Raw genomic sequence first — 26026 nt, 5'->3', positions numbered from 1 at the left:
AGATAGTGATAAAGGAATTGAACCACTGTCCTTTTCTTTCACATGCTTTTTTAAAAGGGTAGTTAGCACTTAGACCCTTTTAGGGGGCGCGTTTGGTACGCCGAATAGGTCCGGATCGGACAAAATAATTAGTGCAGTATTATGTTTGGCATAGTTCCAGACTGAATGATGGACTAATTGTACCATGTTTGGTGCCAAATCGGACTAGATAGGACTATTTTGTAATTATATTTTTAATTTAAAAAAATAAAAATTTTAAAAGTTAAATTTATATTAAAAAAAAATTATTACATCTAATTAAAGTTGTACATTTATATATTTATATATTTATATATACATGCAAAATATACAAAATTTGTTGTATACATCCACAAATAATATTAATATGTAACTTTAGACAAGATTGATCTAGAGGGTATGTTATGGATTGACACTTGCTGAATAAGAGGAGGACATATTAGACACCATCATATGTATAGGTCATATTCTATAGTTGGGAATAATTTCCCTTTTTATGATAAGATTTGAACCAGAGGACATGTTAAATTTAATGAATTTAATAATCACAATATTAAGGTTATTTTTAGTGATAGAATCTTAATAATCACAATATTTAAAAAAAAAAATTGTTATTTTTAATTTGCTTAATTTATTTTCTCTGTTTGTTATTTTTTTTATTAAGGTTACATTGATTGAACATGAATGAAAACATAAGATTATATATATATATACAGTATACAATAATTAATAAAAATGGAATTCATCTTTATCTTCAATGAATAACTAACTAGATTTTATAATTCTTGAATGGTTTAAAAATTACAGGTAGGAATGGCTAGTGCACTGGAAACTCTGTGTGGGCAAGCTTATGGAGCAGAGGAATATAAGAAACTTGGACTTCAAACTTACACTGCTATTTTTTCTCTGTTTTTGGTCTGTTTTCCTGTAACTTTGATATGGATTAACATGGCAAAGGTACTTACTTTCACAGGTCAAGACCCTCTTATTGCTCAAGAAGCTGGCAAATTCACAATTTGGCTTGTTCCTGCTCTCTTTGCCTATGCTCCTCTTCAACCACTTATTAGATACTTTCAGATGCAAAGCCTGATAATTCCAATGCTCATAAGCTCTTGTGCCACTCTTCTTTTCCATATTCCCCTCTGTAGGATCCTGGTTTTCAAGTCAGGATTGAATAGCCATGGAGGTGCATTGGCAATCGGTATTTCGAATTGGTTGAACGTGATTTTGCTCGGATTGTACATGAATTTCTCTTCTGCTTGTGAAAGAACCCGTAGTCCAGTTTCCGTGGAACTCTTCCATGGCGTTGGACAGTTTTTTCGCCTCGCCATCCCTTCTGCATTAATGGTTTGGTAATGTTTCTCTAGTAGTATAAAGTTTGCAGTGGTTTTCTCCAATTCCATTTGGGCTTGGTGCTGCAGCAAGGTATGCATATGCTCAAACACAGATATATATATATATATATATATATATATATGTATAATGCGTTTATCCTGTTAAAAAAAGAAAAAAAGAAAGTAATTTTAGCCAATTTGTGTGTTTTTGTTTGTGGTTTTTTATAGCACAAGAGTTTCGAATGAATTAGGAGCTGGAAACCCACAAGCTGCTCGAATTGCTACATGTGCAGTGATGTTTCTTGCAGTGGCAGAAACAAGTATAGTTAGCACAACCCTCTTCTTCACCCGCAGAATTTTCGGCTACACTTTTAGCAACGAAAAGGAAGTCGTGGATTACGTGACCAAAATGGCTCCTCTGGTTTGTCTCAATGCTATTTTCGACAGCTTACAAGGGGTCCTTTCAGGTTAAAAATCTCTCCACACACTTTTTCAATCAAAAATGAATTTTCTATTTCTGTTTGACAACATAAAGCTTTAGTTTTCAAGGTTCTATTAACTGTTTTATGTTAATAAATTCAGGGGTGGCTAGAGGATGTGGTTGGCAGCATATAGGGGCTTATATCAATCTCAGCGCGTTTTATCTTTGTGGGATACCAGTTGCTGCCATTTTGGGTTTCTGGTTTCAGCTTAGAGGAGAGGGTCTCTGAATTGGAATTCAACTTGGTTCTTTTATGCAAACTGTTCTGCTTTCTCTTGTAACTATTAGTACAGACTGGGAGAAACAGGTCTACATATATATTCCATATCTATTAGTACAGACTGGGAGAAACAATGAGAAGAGAAAGAAGAAGGCAAACTCACAGATTCAAGAAGAAGAACACAGAGCTTGATCTGGGCAGACGCACGCGAGAGACACCACCAACGCCTTCGATGAGCTCCGGACAGAAATTTGACTCAGGGGGAAGGACGGGTTAGCTTAATCCCCCTCTCGGGGGATTATTTTACTGTAGCGGTTAACTTATCCGCTCCTTCATTTTGTCCTGAATGTTTTTTCTTTTGGCACTCTTATCTTCTTCCTTTTTTTTTTTTTTGTTTTTTTTGGGTGAAAGATAAACCATAGGACTTGTTGTTTACTTCAAGAAGTAACGGATGAAATGAAAAGAAATAAAACCACTGGTAATGTGCTGTGGATTTGAAGATGAAAAAAGATTTTGCTACACAACAATTTATCGCTAAAACGGATATTGATAATTAAATGTATTTAATTTTATTCTGAGTTTTAAAATTAAGAATTTAATATAAAAAAAATAAATTTATATAAATAATTAGTTAGTTGTCGTATATGATCAGTCAAGTTACGAATAACAGTTTCAGAGGAAAGTAACTTGTCTCGTACATAAATAGTTTACTTTTCATTCTTGCCTTGAACGTCCGCTTGCTACTATTTATTATTATGAGTTTTGTTATTATTATTATTATTATTATTTTTCGCTAAGAAATGGATCTTATGATACCAAACAAAAGCCTAAAGCCTAAAGCTATCGTTTTTTTTTGTTTTTTGGCTGAAAAAAGCCTAAAGCTATCTTTAATAGTAAATATTGGGATTGTTTTATTTCTGCTTGAACCAAAAAAATATCTTTTAATAATATCATAAATATCATATTGTAGTCTTGCATTTGCAGATGTAAAGACGGAATAGCTTCTTCCGCTTAGCTATACCTTAATTAAATATTGGGATTGTTATGTAACGTTTGCAACGTGTTTTTGATTTTGAATGATTTTAAATTAATGAACTTTAATGGGCCTTTATATGCATTATTTGTGGCCTTTTAACTTCCCAAACGTGGATTTTCATTTGATGGAGTGGTAAAAAACAAGTTTTGGAATAATAATTCCCCACGGGAGAATCAATTTGGAAAGAAGAAAAAGAGAAAAATTAGTTTTCTGCACATTTTTTGGTTAGTGAATGTGGTAAAGATCAGATACTCTAAAAGTTCGAGGGAAATCCAGGTTGTGTTTTGTCTAATATTTTGAATCCATTGTATCTTGGGAGACTGCTGTCGGAAAACACCAGCACTAATGGAATGGGAATAATCTTAAGGACATGTGTTACTACACAGGTCTCGGACCAATATTTCAACAAGCAGATCAAATCTAGAAAAACACAGGTTCCCAATCTTTTTTATTTATTTAGTTATTTTTTTTATTTGACCATTTTTCTGTATTTTTATTTGTATCTTCATTCCACATATATATTCATATATTATGTATATTAGAAATAACATTCTTAAGACTATTCCGTGAATATATATTTATGTATGTGGGAAAAAAAACAGAAAAAAACAAATTTTGTTTCCCGTGGGTTTGGAATTTTTTGGGCAATATTTAGTTTTGTTTTAAATCAAAATTTTTTCCTAAAATTGAGTTGCTCATGAAATTCTAAACCTTTTGGTGTTTTTCTGGCAATTTTTCGATACCGGAATAGTATAAAAAGCAAGAAAAATAGTGAACTGGGTCAAAAAATCTGTTTACCAGTGAAACTGGTTGAAAAAACTTGGCTGGAGGTTGAAGATAGTTAGAAAAAGGGTTAACGAGTTGGAAAAATAGGTTTGGATAGGTTTCTGGGTCAATGGGCCCGAATTTTAAATTTTAATGGACCTGATCTAGTTCCAAAGCCCAGTCCGTGGTTAGAACAGGCTACTGTTCAGCCCAAGCCCAGTCCAAACATTGGCCCAATGAAATTCGACCCAACTAGATATGCCACGTGTCGCTGTAAGAGATCTCCACATGGCAATACGAAACGACGACACATGGCTCGCCAGTAGTGAAGCCACGTGTCTGTCACACATCTCCATGTGTCGGATTCTATGGGAGCCACGTGTCAACCTTTGCTAGTGCCACGTGTCGATCTATTATAGGTGACACAAGTCACGTTCAAAGCAAACCACATGTCGTGCTAAGGATGATTCACGTCTCGATCTGTAGCAGATGACACATGGCCATCCGAGAGTGTGGCACGTGTCGGTCTTCAGTGCGACATGTGGCGGTATCACATGGCAGTAAATAGTGACAGTAAACAGTAATTTTGTGGGTGTATACAATAATTTTTGTGGTGTATCCAGAAATCCTAAAAATTACATTTTTATGTATTTTCTTTTTGGAAATTAGTTTAAATTAGTTTGTTGAAATAGAAATAACAACTAATTGATTTCTGTTTTTGTGAAAAATACAAGAACGACTAGTGGAGATGTGCCTGCTGCACAAGTGCCTTCACAGACTCCTGTTTTTCAAGTGCCTCCACCTGCAGACCATGCAGAAAGACCTAAGAAGTTCGATGGAAAAAATTTTAAGAGGTGGGAACAGAAAATGCTGTTCTACTTGACTATTCTGGGCCTTGCGAGGTTTCTAATTAAGGACGAACCACCAAGTGATGAAAAGAGTGACAAAGAAACTCTGATGGCGGTGGATGCGTGGAAGAATTCTGATTATTTATGTCGGAATTGTATCCGGAGTAGCCTATCTGATGCCTTGTATGGAGTGTATTGTGGCACGAAATCAACAAAGAGCTATGGAAAACTCTGGACAGGAAATACAAGACTGAGAATGCAGGGTCCGGAAAGTTTGTGGTAGGCAAATTCTTGGACTATATGATGGTGGATACCAAGCCATTGATGAGTCAAGTACATGAACTGTAAGTGCTCATCCAAGAACTTATTGCCGAAGGGATGTTCATTAATGAAGCCTTTCAAGTTGTTGTAATGATTGAGAAATTGCCTCCTAGTTTGGGAGACTTCATAAATTATCTTAAGCACAAAAGAAAGGAAATGGACATGAAGGCTCTTATTGGAAAGCTTCGAATAGAAGATGACAATAGGAGGTTTGATAGAAGATCCATGAAGGCTGGAATAAATGCTAATGTTGTAGAGCATGGTAGTAGCTCCAAGAACCAAAAAAAACCTGGAAAGAGTTCCAAGTTAGGGCCTAAAAGAGGTATCTTCAAGAAGGCCAAGTTCCAAGGAAAATGTTTCAATTGTGACAAGATGGATCACAGAGCGGCGGATTGTAGACTGCCGAAGAGAAAGAGGAACATAGAGACAACGATGATGGAGCACATCACAAGAGAGGTTGATGAAATTGACTTAAACGCTGTTGTGTCTGAGGTGAATCTAGTGGGTTCTAACCCAAAAGAGTGGTGAATAGATACAAGTGCAACCCGCCACGTGTGTGCAGATAGAAGCATGTTCACCTCCTTCGAACCAAAGGTAAATGGGGAGAATTTGTTCATGGGGAATTCTACATATTCAGAAATCCAAGGGGAAGGCAAGATTGTCCTGAAGATGACCTCTAGGAAGGATCTGACTTTGAATAATGTATTGTATGTTCCAGATATTCGTAAGAATTTGGTGTCTAGATCGTTGCTAAACAAACATGGTTTTCGCTTAGTATTTGAGTCAGATAAGGTTATCTTGTCCAAGTATAGGATGCTTATGGGAAAGGGCTATGTAGTCAATGGTATTTTCAAATTGAATGTAATGACTGTAATGCCAAAGAATATTAATAATAAAGTTAGTACTTCTTCCGTTTACGTGCTTGAGTCTTCCATTTTGTGGCATGGTAGACTAGGTCATGTTAATTATAATTCTCTATGGAGGTTAATTAACTTGAATCATATTCCCACGTTTGATATTGATACTACACATAAGTGTGAAACTTGTCTAGAAGCAAAATTAACGAGATTATCATATCAAACAATTGAAAGAAATAATGAACCTTTGGATTTAATACATAGTGATGTATGTGATTTAAAGTTTGCACCACCTTTATTGATGATAGCACGAAATATTGCTACGTGTACTTGCTTACGAGCAAGGATGAGGCTATAAAGAAATTTATTCTCTATAAAACGGAAGTTGAAAATCAACTCACCCAAAAAATTGAAGTAATCAGAAGTGATCGTGGTGAAGAGTATGTGACTCCATTTGGAGAGTATTGTGCTCAACATGGCATAATACATGAAGTTACTCCACCATACTCGCCACAATCAAATGGTGTGGCTGAACGAAAAAATAGAACCTTAAAAGAAATGATGAATGCAATGTGGATAAGTTCTGGAGTACCTCAGAACTTATAGGGGGAAGCCGTTTTGTCGGCAAACGACCTTTTAAATAAGGTGCCCCAAAAAGATCAAATAAAGACACCCTATGAATTATAGAAAGGAAGACAAACTTCCTATAACTACTTACGAGTGTGGGGGTGTCTAATTAAAGTTGTAGTACGCACTCCGAAAAGAGTGAAGATAGGTCCTAAAACAGTTGATTGCATTTTCATAAGATATGCACAAAATAGTACAGCATATAGGTTTCTCGTGTATAGGTTAGAAATTCTTGATATACACAAGAATATGATTATGGAATCGAGAAATGCATAATTTTTCGACATATTTTTCCTTATAAAGTGGAAGAAGGACCGAGTTCGTCGAAACAAACTTATGATACTATCGATGAAGATAATCATGATAGTGATCAAAAACAAGAAACTGATGTTGAGACGGAGATTGCACTAAGATGTAGCAAGAGAATAAAAATGAAAAAATCCTATGGTCCGGATTTTCTTACGTATATCAAGAAAGTGAACCTCAAAGCTTCCAAAAGGCTATAAATTCTCCTGAAGAGAATTTATGGAAAGAAACTGTGAAAAGTGAGATAGATTCTATTTTACAAAATCACACTTGGGAGTTAGTAGATCTTCTTCCAGGTTGTAAACCTTTAGGTTACAAATGGATTTTAAAAGGAAGATGAAAGCAGATGGAAATATAGACAAATACAAAGCAAGGCTTATACTTAAAGGATACAAGCAACAAGAAGGTCTTGATTACTTTGACACTTATTCTCCAGTAATAAAAATAAATTCCATAAGGATGGTATAGCGATTGCTGTACTGCAGGATCTAGAAGTACATAAAATGGATGTGAAAACAGCATTTCTTAATGGAGATCTAGATGAAGAGATCTACATGGACCAACCCGAGGGTTTCTCCGCTCCAAGACAAAAAAAGAAAGTCTGTAGATTGGTGAAGTCATTATATGGACTTAAAAAAACTCCAAAGCAATGACATTAAAAATTTGATAATGCCATGCTAAGTGATGGATTTAAGATAAATGAGTATGACAAGTGTATCTATGTAAAGGATACAGAGAATGGATATGTCATTTTTTGCTTGTATGTAGATAACATACTTGTTATGAGTAGTGACGACCATATGATCTGAACTACGAAAGCCATGTTAAATTCTAAATTTGATATGAAAGACATGGGACTTGCTGATGTAATTTTAGGAATAAAAATCACAAGGACTTCGAATGGAATCATTCTTAGTCAAACGCATTATGTGGATAAAATATTGGCTAAGTTTAGTATAGACGATGCTAATATAGCTAGAATACCCATAGATGTGAGTTTACACTTATCCAAGAATAAAGGAGATAGTGTATCTCAAGTCGAGTATGCAAGGGTGATTGGAAGTCTGATGTACTTAATGAATTGTACAAAACCAGACTTAGTCTATGCTATAAGTAGACTAAGCAGATACACGAGTAATCCAAATGATGATCATTGGAAATGAATCATTAGAGTATTAAGATACTTACGATATACTCGTGCATATGGAATGCACTATATGAGATATCCATCTGTATTAGAAGGATACAGTGATGCAAATTGGATATCAGATATTAAGGATTCAAAATCCACTGGTGGTTATGTATTTACATTAGCGGGTGCAGCCGTAACATGGAAATCCTCTAAACAGACAGTAATAACTCGATCCACGATGGAATCTGAGTTCATCGCATTAGATAAATGTGGTGAAAAGGCCGAATGGCTATGCCAATTTTTGGAAGACATTCCAAGGTGGCCTAAATCTGTGTCAGCAATAAGTATACATTGCGATAGTCAATCTACTATTGGCAGAGCACAAAATATTATGTATAATAGAAAGTCTAAACATATTCGTCGTAGACATAATTCTATTAGATAACTAATCTCAACTGGAGTTCTCTTGATAGATTATGTAAAGTCAAAGGATAACATTGCGGATTTGCTAACCAAAGGGTTAAATAGAGAATTAGTTGAAAAATCATCGAGAGGAATGGGATTAAAGCCAGCGAGTAAAGTTGATACGATGGAAACCCAACCTAGTTCATTGGAGATCCCAAGATCTGGGTTCAATGGGACAACGCAATTGTAAAGACTAGTATGTTTCACTGTGGGGTTAATCCTCTGCCCATTCCTGTGATGAAACAGTGATAGAAAGAGATTTGTAACACCCCGTCCCAAATTGCACCGGAATCCGTGCACGTTGACCGAGGTTGACCGTTGATCGAAGGGGGTCAAAAGTTGATTTTTTGACTCGGTGGGAATTTCGAGTTGACCAGGGTACCGTGGTGAAGTACACGATGCCCCGAATTCGTAGACTGGTAGCACGTCGAAAACGGAGCTACGGTTTGAAAGTTATGGATGAAACAAGTTGCGGTCCAAACTGTCCAAGGAGTGTCGGAGTTGACTTTTTATTTATGGGGAAATGAGCTTTGACTCGTGCATGGTTGTGAAGAGCTCTTCGATACGAGTTCACAGACTAGCGGCACGCTTAAAACGGACATCCGGTTAAAAAGTTATGGACGTTTGAAGTTTACCGGATACCGTAATATTTTAATGTTTTTGGGTCGGTGAACAGTGAAATGCCACGTGTCAGCTTCTGATTGGTCCACGTGGCATGAACAGTGTCACACATGGGTTTTTATTTGTTAAAACTCTCGGGGAAGAGAGAGAAAGAGAGAGAGGAGAGAGAAAGAAAGGGAGAGAGCGCCGGCCACCGGAGTTTTTCCACTGTTTCGGCCGAGTTACTGTGCACGCACCGGCCAGCAAGCTTGCCCTCCTCATTTCCGGCAAAACCTCCAAGTTTCACTGCGAACGGCCGCCGGACGCGCCCGGATCGGACCTCCGAAGATCGGCGGCGAGTTTTTCCCCTCCACCGCCGGCCACCGCAAATCGACCCACTTCCGGCCATTTTTCGGCCACACGCACCGTACACCGTTGATCCTCTCCTCAAGTCCGGCCGACCCACCAAAAATCATGGCCATCGGACCACCGACGCGTTGGGATCGGAGTGTTTTCCGGCGAGGGGCCGGAAATCTTCAAACGGTGATTTCTCCGCCGTCCGGCCTCCGTTTTGCTCACCGCCGGTCCGGTTGGGTTGCTCTCCTCACGATCTACAAGTCTGCAAAATTTCACGACCAACGGCCACCGCACGCGCCGCCGCCGGCGACGGTTGCCGGTGACCGCGGCGGCTCGCCGGAAAGTACTGTTCCGGCGAGTACCCAGTTTTCCGGCCGGCTCCAGTCAACTGTGTTCGACCTCCTGAACCCGAATCCGGCTTCCGTTTCCGTCAATTCACGACGGTTTGAGAGAATTGCGGAGCCGAAACTCGAAAAGCTTTCCGGCGAGATTCCGACCCCGTCGGGTCCGATCACCGGAAAGTAAGACCGAATCCGTGATCCTCATCACGCGAGCTTCGATTCGGTATATAACTCGTAACCCTTAGATATCGTTTGGTGTTCGCTCCTCGGGTACCCATTTGGGAATTACCCGAATAAAATATTAATGTTTTTGGTTGGTGTACTGTGGTTGTTTAGGTGGATGCGCGAATAGTGGAGTTGATCCCGAGGAGGATATTAGTTGATTTGCGTGCTCAAGGTGAGTGACCCACCTTCAAAAATTATTTTGGGCAATTGATTATGTTTAATTGGTATTTAAATTGGTATTTAAATTATGCTCATGTGGTGTGATTTAATTATGGTTTTATTGTGGTTTAATTTATTTATTATGCATGAGTAAGGTGTATTTTGGTAGTATTTGTACGTGGTTTTTAAAATTGATTTTCCGGGCATAATTGGGTTAAATATTTTACGAAAATATTGGTTTGAATTTTATAAATTATGCCCGTGGTATCTTTATGGTTGCATCTCGTATTTCGAGAAAATTGTGGTTTGTTATTATCGCTGTTTCGTACCGGGTTATTAAATAAAAATATGTGGGATGGTGTTTTGTGAAAATTTGGTATACTTCCCACGGTGGTTTTTGGAAAAACGGTACGGTTGGTTGTTAGTGTTTATTTTTAGACGCACTCATACAGTATTGGTGTTCTGGTGTATGGTGTATGGACACGTGGTAGTGCGCGGTTATTATCTGGTTTAGCGCACGGTTATTACTTCACCCATGAGTTGCCATTGGACCGTGGGCAGGCAAGGTTATTGTTGCACATAGCCGCCCCCCTCCTTGGCCGGGTTGATGGTTTTAGCAGTCGATACTGTCGGGACGCCGAAGTGACCGTTGCAGGTTTCTCTCTTTAACCCCCCGCCAGTCGGTGCTCGGGATGCTGGGTATCGGAGGGCATCACCGGTATATGGTGTGGTGCGTTGGTGTAAATTGCAAATAACAGTTTAAACCCCAAAGGTGTTCAAAATTATTTACTATAATTTATTATATTTTTATTATATATTTGGGGTATGTTTTCTATTTATTTATTGTTTATCAAATGGTTTAATCCCTTGGTTTTTGGGAGGTATGTACATTGGGTTTTGCGAAAAGGTTTTAAAAGGGTAACATTTCAAACGGAGCGATTGGTGAGAGTTTTGAGGGAAATTATTATTTTCCAACAGTTATTATTATTTATTTATTAATTGTTGGTATTTGTTTTATTCCTTAATTGCTATTATTATTATTTTATTATTAAATGTGTTCAGTAGTTCGGGTTACTCACGGAGATGATTAGCATCTCACACTCTTAAATTCTGTTCCCTTAGGTGAAAGTGGTGGTAGACGTTCTTCCGGAGCGAACCAAGTTTTCCGCTGCAGTTGTGTTTCGAGAAGTACTTCTGTACTCTTTCATTTCAGTGTATTATTTCTTTCAGCCTTGTTGTATTTCTGTTGTTTAGCACTTCTTAAAGCTCTGTATACTATTGGGATACTTCTGTTTTATTTATGCACTGGACTGTTGTTGCTTTTGAGAAGTGCTGAAATTTGTGGAACAATGTGGTTTGTGGGAGGAATAAGGGGATGTTTTTAGAAGTGTGTTTCAGTGCAGGTAATTTGTGGTAAGTAAATTCCTTAGGGGAGGTGCTGCCGGATTTTCCGTTGGAAGGTTCGGTGGTATTTCCTTGGAATCAGGGCTTGTCTAGGGTTCCGGGGAAGGAATTTTGGACGGGTCCTGACAGATTAAGCATAAAATATGCTTTTAATGATTCCTATAAGTGTGTGTATAGTAATTTTTGCATAGTGATGCTGATTACATTGGAAAAAGAATCACCTATGTGAGAGAGAAGAGTAGCCACTTCAAAGGAGAATTATTAAGGGCACAATTCGCCAAAAACTCTCGCAGAACCAGACAGGTGTTCAAGGCCAAAATGAACACAACAGTGAGAACTGAAGTGTACCAGGAAGGATTCTGTGTGAACTATATTATCATTTACACAAACGATGAAATGGTTCAAAGATATCGCATCTACCATTAGTCAGTAAAGAAGATATAGTCTCACAAAGGAAGGTTCAAAGAGTAACATCTACCTATCCTATACAGGTTTCAACTGCAGAGCTTTACCACCAGAGTCTTGCATAGTAGTCAAATCATTCATGTGGGGGATTGTAACGTTTGCAATGTGTTTTTTATTTTGAATGATTTTGAATTAATAGACTTTAATGGGCTTTTATGTGCATTATTTATGGCCTTTTAACTTTCAAACGTGGGTTTTGACTTGATGGAGTGGTAAAAAATAAGTTTTGAAATAATAGTTCTCAACGGGAGAATCAATTTGGAAAGAAGAAAAAGAAAAAAATTAGTTTTTTGCACATGTTTTGGTTAGTAAGTGTAGTAAAGATCAGATACTCTAAAAATTCGAAAAAAATTCAAGTAGTGTTTTATCTAAAATTTTGAATTTGTTGTATTCTGAAACATTACCGTCGCAAAATATCAACACCGATAGAAAAAAAATAATCTTAAAGACACTATAATACTATACAGATCTCGGACCAATATTTCAATAAATAAATCAAATCTAAAAAAATATAAATTTTTAATCTTTTTTATTTAATTATTTTTTTATATTTTTATTTGTATTTTCATTCCACAAATATTTTCATATATTATATATATTAGAAATAACATGTTATTTTTAAAATTAAGCGTTCATATAATACACGTCTGTCAGTTAAGGAATGGCAGAAGTACTGAGCACTCTCGCTGCTGCTGCTGCTAGAACTAGAACTATCAATACGAATACAAAAGCGGGTCCCACCATCGCCAAAAAAGTATATTAATAATAATAATAATAATAATAATAATAATAATTTAAATTTGATTTTAAGATTGGGATGTCGGCAGGTGGACGTGAAAGTCCCCCTTTCAGTTAAGAAATGGCAGAAGTGCTGAGCACTCTCACTGCTGCTGCTGCTGCTAGAACTAGAACTATCAATACGAATACAAAAGCGGGTCCCACCATCGCCAAAAAAGTATATTAATAATAATAATAATAATAATAATAATTTAAATTTGATTTTAAGATTGGGATGTCGGCAGCTGGACGTGAAAGTCCCCCTTTCTTTTAAGTGGGCCCACGATCCTGAACCCAAACAATCAAAAAGCCGTGGCTTCCGTCGGAAGCTCCAGACTCCCTAGTCCTTTCCCAGTTCCCAAACAGCCATGTTATTCAAAAATACCAACTCAAAAACCTCATGTCTTTCAATTTTCTCGCTCAGACTGTTTGTATATTTGCTTTTCGATGGGGTTCTTTCTTTTTTTGGTCTTTCTCTTCATCTGTAAAGCTTTGGGTTTTTCTTACACCTTTTCTCTCTTTCTCTCTCTCTTTATTTTTTTGTTTTGCGCCCTTTTTGGTTTCCTTAATGGAGAAGATAGCTTCAGACTTGAAGGTTGCGGAGTTGAAGCAGAGTAGTATCTGCAATGCCATGGAAGAGCTTCATTCTCAAGCTTCTTCCGTACTATTGATCACCCTTCAATGGAAGGATCTACAGCAACACTTGGACTCCACTCGTACTAAGCTTGAAAGCCTTCGTCAAGAGCTCGGGGAGCGCGAAAACCACATAGGTTTGAAAGAGAAAGAATTGGAAGCCCAACGGTTGCAGATATGCTTCGAGCTTGACCTCAAAGAGAAGCGGTTGAATGAGGTTGATAGTCTGATCGAAGAGCGATCGAGAATGATTGAGTTTAACGAAAAGCACATTGAGTCTCTCATGGTTCTGATTCAGGAAAATTGCGAAGAGCTCGAGATTAAGGAGAACAAATTCAGCTCTCTGAATGCTTCTTTGGGTAAGAAAGAAAGAGAATTCGATCAGCTCAATAAACGTGTTGCAGAGAGCAAGAGTAGATTGGATTTGTTGCAGAAGATTATAAGAGAGGCTGAGTCGGAGGCCGATTCAAAGTCTAAAGAGGTTGAGTCAAAGGGGAGGGAAGTTGAAAAGCTTCAAGCTTTGCTGAGGAAATATCACGAGGACATCGAATTGAAAGAGAGACAGTTCAATGCTCTGAGAAGGTCGGTGGAGGAGCTGAGAGAACAAGTTGAGTTGAAAGAAAAAGAATTCGAGAGTGCCATTTACGAATGCGGGAAAGAGATCAAGTTGAAAGAGGAAAAGCTGGCTTTGATACAGGATTCTGTAATGGAATGTACGGCCGAGCTCCAATCGAAAGAGCAACAGCTCCATTCTGTGAGAGAGGAGGTCCGGTTGAAAGAGAAGCATTCTGCTTCGCTGAGAAAATCAATGGAGGAATATTATCAAAAATTGGGGATGAAAGAAGCTGAATTCAAAGGTCTGTTTGAGGAGCCGGGATTGAAAGAGAAAGCACTGGAATCGAAATTTGAAGAAGTTGATTTGCTCTACAACAAGAACAATGAATTCGTCAAAGAGGTTGAATTGAAAGAGAAGGTCATTGATGAGGGTTTCAATGAACTTGAAGCGAAAGAAAAGCAATTCGTTTCGAGGGTTAAACAATTCGTGTTGGACAAGAAGGAATTCGAAGAAAGGTCGTTGAAAGAAAAAACTAATATGGTTCAAGTAAATATTGAGCAACCAGATAATGGCCCCCCTAACAATTCATCTTCTACATCATCAATTTACCAATCGTGCATCTCTACTAGTGGAGGTGGAGGTAACTTGCAGTTGCTTCTGTATCAGAACTTGAAAAGGCATGATTTAGTATGCAGTCAGATCTGTGCCAATCTCAGAGCTTCATCGGACCCTGGGAAATTGGTTTTGGATTCAATTCGAGGGTTTTATCCTCCTGGTGGTAAAGATAAGGAGGAGGATGCTGATTTGAGAACCGTCAGGAGGAGATGTATTCTTCTGATGGAGCAGCTAATGACAACCTCACCATCAAAGATTAGCGATAAAGTGAGAGAAGAAGCAAGGAAGTTGGCGGCTGATTGGAAGGCTAAGTTGAAAGTGGAAACGGAGGATCAATTGGAGGTGTTGGGTTTCTTGCAGCTTTTGGCTGTCTTTGATTTGTCCTCTAATTTTGATGCCGACGAACTTCGGAGCCTTCTTCAAATTGTTGCTTACCATGGACAAGCACCTGTATTACGTCATGCCCTTGGCATAGCTGATAAAGCCCCAAGTATGCCTTTTAGTTTTTTGTTTTTAATTTTCTAATTTATGAAAACTATCTTTTTGACTTTTGTGTGAAAAATTGTCTATTGCATTCTCAAATTACAACCTGCATTACCAACTCTTTAACATGTTCTAAGTATCAATGTGAAAGAAACTTATTTTTACTGGTCCAACAACCACCTAAGGGCCATTTTTTAATGTCTAGCTATTTTTTATTTAAATTTTTGGTCTTCAAAGTACGGCTTATATGGACCGGATGATTATTCGGTACATATGGGTTGTCAGAACTACAAGTATCCATAAAAATAGCGGGTTGCTACTATGTCCTTGTTAAGCAAAAGAAAATTTGAGAATTTTTATTACACTAATCTGCCCATTTCATTATTTGATTTTGTTCCCACTTCTTAGCAAGCATATTCTTTTGTTCCACAGGTGAAGTTGAGCAAGTGGAATACTTATCGGGAAACTTTGCCACCGATTCTGCTCCAAATTTGCATCCCAGCACCACCAAAAGTGGAAGGAGTTTGCACTGTCGAAATGAGCATTTGACTAGAAATGACTCGCCAGATAATGAATCTTTAGCAACTCTTCAAGTGTCACATGACCCGGCAAAAATTATGCTAGACATGATAGAAGGGGTATTTATAAAATATAGGAAGTGTCCAACTCGTGGTTGCAATGCAAATGTCATGAAGGATTGTATTTCCCGGTTTGATCAGCTAATGGGGCTCTCACCACAAATTGGACCTAGTGTGAGAGAAGATGCAAAGAATCTGGCATTAGAATGGGAAGAGAAAATGAGAGCTGTTCCTGAAAATTCTTTTGAGATTTTGTGTTTCCTGCAGTTTCTTGCTACATATGGATTAGTTTCTTCATTTAATGCAGATGATATTTTAAAGTTTTTGGAGAAAATTTCTCAGCATAAGGAGGCTTTAGAGCTATGTACAACCCTTGGTTTTGCTGATAACATTCCTGGTAAGTTTTCTGAAATTGATTTCTTAATTGTTAACTCTGATGCAGTTTTATGCACTTATGATTGCTTTTACTTAATTTCTTGATTTTTTTGGTAGCATCTTTCTGCAATTTAAATATTTTGACTAAAAGTATTTGGTATTATGAAATTTATATTTATGTCAATCTTTTTTCTTAAGTCTGGCAATTGGCAGCACATTTGCAGTTAAACCTTGAAAATGCAACTAATTAAAAACTAATTAGACCATGTGGTTATTGATACCATGGTAGAGTACTTATATATTATAATTAGAATATGGTATTATTACCTGCCATTGTCTTAGGAAATCATATAGTACTGCCTCTCAATTTTGTTGAGACAATATTTGTGATGTAATAACATAATATAGTTATTAAGTTGAGGTTTAACTGCTAAGTTGAACATCTGTGACAATAAGTGTAGCTAATTTGGCATTGCATTGATCAAATGCTCAAAACTGCTAGAGAAGAAACTTGAAAGTATTAAGTGAGAAATGCTGACGCATAGATAGAGATACAATAACATGTCTACCTACTTAAATTGATTTTCCTGCTTCTTTCAATGATTAACTTAATTATGTGAATTGGTAGTGATATTTCATTTTGTATTGTTCTTTATATTCCTTAATATTATGAATGCAGCAAAATAGAAAATATTCTGCTTTTACTATATCTTTTTGTTTCTATTTCCTGAAATGTAACCCTTTGGAAATTCCATTTGCACTTTCTTCTCCCACTCTTCTCTGCAAGCAGAGAATGAAGTAGATGCTTTTAGTGTATTGTCCAAGAAATACATACTGTATGGTCTGAAAATCTAAAATTGTAGTATTTTTTTGTGTATTATTGGATTATAACGTAAATTAGACAAGAAAGTTGTGGAGAATGACCTAGGAAATTATTGGATTAATAGATTATAATGTAAAACAAGGAAGTTTGTTAATTGATTCTAGATTTCTTTGGTTAGAAATTGTTGTGGAGAGGAGATTGACATTTCAACATAGGTATAGGGCTTTTTGCTGACATGTGGCTCATGTCTAGGTTTCTAGTTTTAGTAACATTTTGCATGAAAAAATCCATTGTAAAAATACAACTACTAAAATGAGAATTTTGTATAATTTTTTTTATGAAACTGCTAACAACCTTTACAGTTGTGTAAAAACTGGTGTAGACAAGGATGGAACAATCTATATAAGATGGAAAAAGCATTGACAATATTTGTGTCCTCAAATGTTGGAAACCAATTTCAGGCAGTATGATTGTCCCTCTAGTTAATCTTTTTGATTTAATCCATTTATTTTACAGTTATTGCATCCCACGAAAGCCGTAAGAGGTGTTTAAATAGTAGAAGGAAGTAAAAGTTTTACCACATATGAATATGTAATTACTTTTGAAACTTCTACTATGGATGTAGAAGGTGTTTGCTCAATTGGAATCAAGCAATTTCAATCCATTTTTTATCAGGTTATCATTAGTCTATTATACAATCATTGCATCCTAGTTTTAGAATTTTTGAAATTATTAAGTTTTTAATCATGTAACTGCTTCTCTTTTTGCTACATGGGAGTTTTTCTTACCGAGTCTTGGTTAGAACATTGTTCCTTCTTTCTCCAATTTCAATCGGCTTTTTCTTTTGTTTATGCATTTACTAATATCACTATTTATAGTTTGGTTTGTGATATTTGGACTTTTCCAAGTCATCTTGATAAATCCTGCAATTTTGTTTCACATGTGGCAGAACTTGTTCAAACTCTTATTGCAAGGAACCGACATCTAGATGCTGTTAGGCTTATTTGTTCATACAAGTTAGTTGACAAGATTTCACCTGCACCACTATTAAAAGAATATTTGGACCTTGTGAAGAAATCTGCCAGAAATATTTGTAAAAGAAATAAGACTGCTGGATTCAAGGTATGGATGCCTTTTTTTTTTTTTTTTTTTTTTTTTTTTTTGGTTTTTGATATGTTACTATGTATTCTTTTTGATCTAGGACTCCTTTGCTCTCGTTAATATAGTTACCAAGGTTTGTTTCTTGCTCACAGGCGAAGGCTAGGTATGAGAAGATAGCTGCACTAAGATCTGTGAAGCAATGTGTTATAGATTACAACCTTGAGTCATGTTTCCCACTCACCGATATTGACAAACGCATTGATCAGTTAGAAAAAATCAAAAAGGAAAGTTGGACTCCATCTCATGCCTCCAAACCCAAGGTTGCGCCACAGCAGAAGAAACAAAATGCCAGGACTTTTGACCACAATGAACAACAACAACAACAAAATAGAAACAAATGTCCTCGGGTACCTATGTCTGTATCAAGCGGTGGACCACGTGGATCATCGGTAGTTTGCACTCCTGTGTTTCCACAAGTGAGTTCATCTAACCTGCATGGAGCAGCAACGCCTGCTAATAGCCATTGGCAGTGTGGTGGATTCAGTGCAAATTTTGGAGCAGGGCAAAATGCTGGATTGCGTTACTCGTTTGATACACTGTCCAAGCATTATTAGGTTCTATCTCTAACTTATGCTTATATTAGCTGAGGGTGCTATTTCTAACTTATGTTTATATTGGCTAAGGGCCATCTGTATATAATGTAATTAATAGGTTAGGTCATGATGGTTTTACGTAAACTCCTTTTATGAAATGATTTTTCTGCCTCTGAAATGAAAAAGCTAATCGCATGTAAAGCTTATAGCATCGTTGTTTTTCTAAAAACGGCTATGTGATTATTGGGTTAGGCCATTATGGTTTTGTTTAAACTCCTTTTTTCAAATGATTTTTCTACTACTAAAATGAAAAAGCTGATTGCATGTAAAACTTGTAGGTTCTTTGTTTTTCTAAAATCGGCTGGTTAGGCCATGATTTGTTCAATGATTTTTCCACAACTAAAATGAAAAAGCTAATTGCATGTAAAACTTATTGGTTCTTTGTTTTTCTAAAGACGGCTACATTTTCTTGGTTTATATCTTGAGATATTTCAAAGACAAGTAACTTCGAAGAACACTTGGGCCTGGGCTGGTAAATAGTTCTCGGCATGCTACGTTTAATCAACTCTTTTTTTCTTTTTTTTTTTTAACAATAAAATAATATTTTTAAATGAAATTCAAATTAAATATGGTATAATTCAAAGAAAAAAAAATTACACTAGTTTCGTACTTTTAATGATGGTTTTAGGGTGTTGTAAAATCTGGCAGAACCTGAGGAGCTTGTCACAAGCACAAACAATCTCAGGACTTAATTTTATGAAGGAATGTTAAAAGAGAAAGTCGATTCAAGTATAATGAAAGAAACAGTGGTTCCTGGGAGTTTTCCAAAGAAATTGTCGTCCGTCATGAAGTAATGCCAAAGCTGTGGAAATTTCTTTAAGCTAGTTTCCTGTAACGTTATTTTACAGAGATTATATACATATATATATATATAGATATATATATATTTTTTTTTCTTTCTTTCATACGTTTACATATTAATAGCCATTCTTATTTTCCTGTTTTAGTATCCGTTGGAAAGGTAATCATATTCGTAACGAGTTTAGCTGAATTTTCGGTATCCGTTTTCAAAAAGGAAATTAATTTATATTGGAATATGGTAATACAGATCTGATAATATTTATACAAAATATAAATTTCGATTTTTGTACTCTTGAATAATTTTTTTAAGCAATAAAATACTCATTAGTAATTTTTCTGTTGAAATAAACTCTTCAATGAATACAAATATAGAATAATATTAAATCTTCAACAACTGCAATCTAGAAGTGAGTAACATCATAAAATGCCTCCAACTCTATTGTAGATGGATAGGACAAGCGATTAATCTGGACAAGTCAGGATGCTTCTTTTCACACAGTATCCAAGGAAGGACTATCCCTATTAATACGGAGAAACAAGAAAATTGCCTTTGAAGAAATAAGCAAAAAGGTGGAGTCAAGAATTCAAGGGTGGAAGGCAAATTTACTCTCTCAAGTAGGGCGATCCACATTGGTGAAGCATGTGCTTTCCGCCATTTCTGTTTACTCCATGTCGAATTTCCTTCTCCCTAGAGGGTGGTGTGATCGTATCGAAAAGATGGACAGGGCCTTTTTATGGAGAAATGAGGAGAAAACTACAGGAGGTTTTGTGCCGATAGCTTGGAAATCTCTTTGCCAACCGAAAAGCTGTGGAGGGTTTGGGTTCAAGCACCTGTTGACTTTCAACAAAGCTTTGGTGGCTAAATTAGGGTGGAGCCTGGCAACGGAGGAGAATAAGCCGTGGGTTAGAGCTTTGAAAGCTAAATATTTCCCCACTTCTTCCTTTATAAAATGCAGGAAGAAAGTAGGATGCTTTTGGCAATGGAGTGGAGTTCTTAAAGTACGGCCTTTATTGGCTAAAGACATATGTTTCAGAGTGGGGCTGGAAGATTCTATCAATATATGGGAAGGCCCTTGGGTGCCTAACATCCCAGGTTTTATTCCTAAACCAACGTTTCCTCCTCCGTCTTTCATGGGGATGGTAAGCTCTTTGAAAAGGAGTAACGGGGACTGGAACTGGGAATACATTTCGAGAATTTTTGATCAGGAATCAGTAGACAGCATTAGAGGCATGTTTTGGGCTAAAAATTGGCAGAGGGATAGGCTGATTTGGATGCGAACAAAAACTGGAAACTTTAGTGTAAAGTCTGCATACAACTTAGAAAGAGGTTCGATAGAGCGAAATGAGAATTGGTGGAAAACACTATGGAACAGCAACATGCATGAAAGAACGAAGTTTTTCTTATGGAAACTTGCAAGCCGAGGGTTGCCTGTGCTCTCTGTTTTAGAGAACAGAGGGATAAAAGTGAATGACAATAGATGTGTTCATGGCTGCAACTACAGGGAAACCGAGATCCATGTCTTTTTCCTCTGTGAAGTAGCTAAGAGATATTGGTTTGCAAGCCCTTGGAGATGGGAAGTTATTGGATGCTCTAATTTGGAATCCTACCTGAATTTTTTGGCTAATTCGGTGGGAAATCTCCCAGTGCATCCTACAGACAAGGGAAGTTTCTTCACTTTTAGCGCTATTCTGCTGGAGCATCTATGGTAGGCTTGAAACCAGGTAGTTCATAAAGAAAATAACATGGAAGCTTTCTTCTCGATGGATGATGTCATGTTGAAATACAAGGAGACAGTGGAGGCCAACAAACTGGTAGAAGAGGGGAACAACGAGATATGGACGGGTCAAAACAGGTGCCACTGGACTGGGCCTCCGGTGGGAGTGGTCAAAATAAATACAGATGCAACCACGAAAAAGAATGGGAGCACGCTGGCCATGGTGGCTCGAAATGACCGAGGGAATATTCTGCATGTGCATGCTTTCACCTCTGAAGTGTCTATTCCTAAGGTGGCTGAATTGGAAGCGATTTTCAAAGCTATGCATGTTGCTGTATCTGTGGGATGGAAAAATGTATGCTTGGAATCAGATGCATTATCAGTTATTCAAGCAATCAATAAGAAAAGCAGGAATTGCATGCACTAGGCCGCTGAGGCTCTCCTGAGTGCCACATTGGACCTTACCTATGCTTTTGATAGTATCTCATTTATGTGGACATCTAGAAGATCAAACTTGTTAGCCCACTCTGTGGGTCAATGGGCGGGTAAACAAGGGGCCTGTGGGCAACTAGATTTTAACTGTTTACCGCTTTCTTTTGTTAATCGAGCGATTCAGGAAAGTAGTTCAGTCGCTACTACCTGAGTCCTGTGCTTGTAATTGTACATTGCTCGCTCTTTTGGTTTCAATGGAATCCCAATTTTAGTAAAAAAAAAGAAAAAAAAGAAAAATAGAAGCCGTTTACAAATAGGCTGCAAAAATGGATTGCTATTTTTAGTAATCACCATAGTTGGACATAGGCAAAAAGTTATAACTAGAAAGAGGAAGAAATAAACAATAAAAAATAAAATAAAAAATAGTTCAAAGATCATTGAGTGTCCACCTAACGGAACTTGCTTTTTGGGTGTTACTTATGGGGTGTTTGGTAAAAAAGAAATGTTGAAGGAAACTGGTTTTTGAAAATCATTTTTTTGGGATTCAGTTTTCTGACAATGGGTTTTTTTGGGATTCTTTTTATAGTATTTGGTTAATTATAGAGGAAAATAGGACTTACAAATAATTAAATAAATTTATATATTATAATTAAAAGATAAAATTATATTTTAAAAAATATGTAAAATTATTTTGTCAGGAAATTTTAGAATAAACAGATCGACTTTCCGTCTCAGTTTTCTACATTACGAGATTTATTTTCTACTAACGGTATGTTTAGGTAAAGATAAAATTAGTGGGAATCTAATTCTCTTGGAAAAATGATAACTTTCTTTTGTTTGTATACTTACTTTGAAGTGGAAAAGTGTGAACCCAGAAATTAGATTCCCACCAATGTAGGAAAATATATGAGAAAGTTATTACGATCTATATAGGTGTCATTTTAAGAATACCAAAAAAAATAATTTTAATTTTTTTTAAATACATATTTATCTTTAATTTATTATAAAATATTAAATTTAATTACTTATCAATCCCAACTTTTCCATTACTCAACAAACAGATTAAAAGAAAAAATAATTCTCTCAACTTTGACACTTCCCAAACATCTCATAAGATCTACAAATTCCTTCTCTTAAAAATTATCTAAACAGGAAAAAATTTCACTTTCTTAGAGAATTTTAGATTTATACTAACTTTACCTCTACCCAAACACCTCGTTAAAGAAAGAGATTCGAACATGTCAAACGCCTAACCCACCACCAATCCAAATCTCCAACCTAAACAAATTTTAACCCGTCCATGCACCGCAAGGCACAGTCGGCTGCTGCTGTATATACAAAAATGGTTCGTACTCAAATGGGTTGGTCTTCCTTGACTCTTGGCACTCTTGGTCTTTTTCTGTGCGCAAATTGAGTCCTGCTTCTGAGTCGTACGAGGCTGATGGAGCTGGGATATTAGAACCAAACACTTACCCCACCAACTTTGAAATTCCCATAACTCAAATTGAATTTGCCTTATCGATTATCATTTTCTTTTTCGTGACCAACTAGCTGGATGTGGACTCCAATGTATTAGCCATTCTCTTTTTCACACTCAAATCAGTTTTATTTATTTATTTCTCTGTCACCTACTCTGTTTTTCTACAAATCCACTCTCCAATTTTTTAGGGAGTACGAGATTTTCTTCAACTGGGTAGTGTTTCAATTTCAAGTTGGACTCATAAACAGGCAACTCTGTTTCTGATTCCAGCTTTTTTCTTTTTGTTTTTGCCCAAAGTTTACTCATTTCCTTCTCACAACAATTTTCCTTTTGCCATATGATATCATTCCATTGTGCAGCAGAGGTTGGTTCTTTGTTGTTTAGTTCTTTTTGGCAATATATATATATATATATATAATTTTTTGTTTCTCGGTCTCTTTTGGTGAAAACTGGTGTTGGAAATGAAGATAACTTCAACCATGATATGCTCCTTCAATGGCTCAATCCGTTGAATTTCTAGTATTTTCTGACCATAGAACGGCCATCAAGTTGAATTATTTGCAGTTTTCATCCTTGTTGTCCATCAACAATTATCTCCTATTTAAAAAGACATTCTTGTTGGTCCTGAATCATATTGCTGAAAATATCACTGCTTGTTTTATATATTTTGATTCCAAGATGGATCAGTGGTACATCAAATCTTCAAGGAGCTTAAACATGTGGGTTTTCTGTGCAAACTGTCATGTTATTTAGGAGCTAAAATGATGTGCGAAAGTATCCTTTATAGACATTAAGGAAGCCTTGAGACAACTGAAATGCCCATAACCATATTGTTTAAAGCGTTACCTATTCCAGTAGCCACAATTCCCTTTAATTTCCTTCTTTGCATTTGATTTATTCATTTATGTCATCATCCTGCATGAATAGATAACCGAAAGACATTGAAATTGAAATTTTTGACCATCAATGTTAGTTGAACATGAAAAATTTGCAAAAGTTTGAGTGTAATCTGTATCGTGTGAGTATTTGTAGATGGCTTCTGTTCTCTGGCAGAACAGAGAAGAATCATCATCATGGTAGCAAAAGTATTGTGTCATACCATGTGAATGGTGAAAACCCTTCAAAAGAAGATCTCAGCCATATTGTTGCACGCATTCAAGCTACTAGCCCTGATATCATCAAACTTGTCATCGATGCAGCTGATATTACAGAAATAGCAAGAATTTTTCATCTGTTATCCTGTTCCGAGGTACAAGTTCTTGTAATGAAAATTGACGTTTTCCACTGTATCAGAGACAATGTAGATGTGCCATGTATTACTTACTAGATGATGTCAAATTATATGTATTTATAAGATAAATTAAAGATAGTTTCTACCCCTGCATAGGAATACATGATTTGCAGATAAAAATGAAAAACTTTGTTTGAGTTTTTCTATGAGTGGTGGAAAAACTAATGGAAAGAGGGATCTAAACTCTAAAGTCCCGGTACAAGATTATAAAAGGAGAATGGGAAAAAAAAAAGTGGAAGGGAAAATGAGACCAAAAGCCATCAAGGTGATTGTTCTATAAGTAAATAATTGAAAATTACAGAAATGCTTTTTCATCTAATGTTCCTTGAAAATTAAAGGTATGAGCTTATTCCACCAATAAAGAATCTGGATGATAGGGATCTGGGATCAAATTACCTAGCTTAGATAGAGAAAAGAAAAAAAATGTTTGATTTATGCAAGTCAAATGAGTTGCTTGTTATTTTGGTACATCAAAATGAGTATCAAGACATCAGCCTTTGCTACTTGGTAGGTACCATTGATCAAAGTAAATAGTCTACCATCTTAATTTCTCAATTCTTTCAGGTTTAGTTAGATCATAGTTAACATTTAGTTTCTTTTACATGTATAGTGAAGCATGATACTGATTGCAGCATGCCACATCAAGGCAAGCAGGCTTTTTCGGTTGAAGTCACCGAAAGCTGTGGTGCTTTAGAATCTCCTTGCCATTTCCCATGCCTTGATGAAGCATACTGCTTGACAATTAATTTGAATACAAAACCTGCTTTGATGAAGCACACTGCTTGGCAAGGAGGCTTTTTACTAATTTACCCAAACAAAAAAACGGAGGCTTTTTACTAGCAAGATTACAACTTGTACATGCCTCTAAACTATTATCAAATGTCCTTTTTCGGTCGCTTGTTGTTTCGCTCTTTTGTAATTAAACAGATCATTTGCCAACAAAAATTTAGCATAACAGATTGGATGGGTTGATCAGATATTATTTGAACTTTTTTTCTAAAAGGATTTCCAATATTTATGCCTCCTCAATTATTGAGCTTCAACATTTTGATGTTGGATCATTTTATAACATTACAAAATTAAACAATTTTGGAAGATATGTGCATGTTGTATCAAATGTGCTGCATGCTTTAAATCTGCTAAAAATAGAAACAAAAAATAATTAAAGGATCAAAATACAAAATAAATAAATAAAAGACAAGGTTGCCTAAAGAACAAACATCCAGTACAAAAGCTTAATAATTAAAGGGTGAAAGTGCCAACTGCCCTTTTCAAAAAGTATGTGGAAGAAAATTTTGTGGTTCTCCGACCACTTTAGAGAAGATATATGAGAAGAAAAATAAAAAAGGATTCTATTACTCTCTTGGAAATAGAATACAAAAATACAAAAACTTCTCTCTTGGATTCTCACGTGGAACCTCTCTCTACACTCTCAAATTCTCTCTGGAATTGCTCACTCTTCTCTCAAGCTCTCTCTGGAACTTAAACACACTCTCTCTCGGAGTTTTCTCTCAATATTCTTCACTTGGGATAATATTGAGCTTGCTCTCTTGGCTTGGCTTGCATACAACGGGATGGAGCCTATTTATAGGCTTACAAGGTCGGTTGCATGGCCACAATTTTCAACAGCCTCTGCAGAGCCCACAATTGTTGAATAATCCATTTTCGGTGCAGCAATGGCCATTGTCATAAATGGTGGCTGTCGGTGCAGTGGTGTCAAAAATGGTGGCTGTGCAATCTTCACACTGTCGG

General features: G+C 36.5%; 2 protein-coding genes and 1 pseudogene across 2 annotated transcripts; all 3 read left to right on the top strand.

Annotated features, from left to right (window-relative positions):
- The first annotated feature begins 659 nt into the window (after nucleotides 1-659).
- On the top strand, nucleotides 660-2277 carry LOC107412094 (protein DETOXIFICATION 12-like; annotated as a pseudogene).
- A 2131-nt stretch (nucleotides 2278-4408) lies between these two features.
- On the top strand, nucleotides 4409-5551 carry LOC107412096 (uncharacterized). Its single transcript, XM_016019801.3, has 3 exons — nucleotides 4409-4434; nucleotides 4589-4974; nucleotides 5079-5551. The coding sequence occupies exons 1-3, from the start codon at nucleotides 4409-4411 to the stop codon at nucleotides 5549-5551; spliced, it is 885 nt and encodes a 294-aa protein (XP_015875287.2).
- Nucleotides 5552-12992: 7441 nt separating this feature from the next.
- On the top strand, nucleotides 12993-18768 carry LOC107412107 (FRIGIDA-like protein 5). Its single transcript, XM_025070332.3, has 4 exons — nucleotides 12993-15032; nucleotides 15458-16000; nucleotides 17751-17923; nucleotides 18055-18768. Exons 1-4 carry the CDS (start codon nucleotides 13139-13141, stop codon nucleotides 18514-18516), a joined length of 3072 nt encoding a protein of 1023 aa, XP_024926100.3. The 5' UTR covers nucleotides 12993-13138; the 3' UTR covers nucleotides 18517-18768.
- Nucleotides 18769-26026: the final 7258 nt, after the last annotated feature.

This window comes from Ziziphus jujuba, chromosome 10, assembly GCF_031755915.1.
Source record: "Ziziphus jujuba cultivar Dongzao chromosome 10, ASM3175591v1".
In the NCBI taxonomy this organism is placed as follows: Eukaryota; Viridiplantae; Streptophyta; class Magnoliopsida; order Rosales; family Rhamnaceae; genus Ziziphus; species Ziziphus jujuba.
The sequence above is the reverse complement of the archived record's forward strand: the minus strand, read 5'-3'. Positions and strand labels throughout refer to the sequence as shown.

Coding starts and splice junctions, on each gene's coding strand:
- LOC107412096 (XM_016019801.3), top strand. CDS start 4,409: ATGGCAGTAAATAGTGACAGTAAACA. Junction 4,435..4,588: donor GTAAATAGTGACAGTAAACA/GTAATTTTGTGG, acceptor GAAAAATACAAG/AACGACTAGTGGAGATGTGC. Junction 4,975..5,078: donor GAGAATGCAGGGTCCGGAAA/GTTTGTGGTAGG, acceptor TTATTGCCGAAG/GGATGTTCATTAATGAAGCC.
- LOC107412107 (XM_025070332.3), top strand. CDS start 13,139: ATGTCTTTCAATTTTCTCGCTCAGACTGTTTGTATATTTGCTTTTCGA. Junction 15,033..15,457: donor CATAGCTGATAAAGCCCCAA/GTATGCCTTTTA, acceptor TTTGTTCCACAG/GTGAAGTTGAGCAAGTGGAA. Junction 17,924..18,054: donor ATAAGACTGCTGGATTCAAG/GTATGGATGCCT, acceptor TCTTGCTCACAG/GCGAAGGCTAGGTATGAGAA.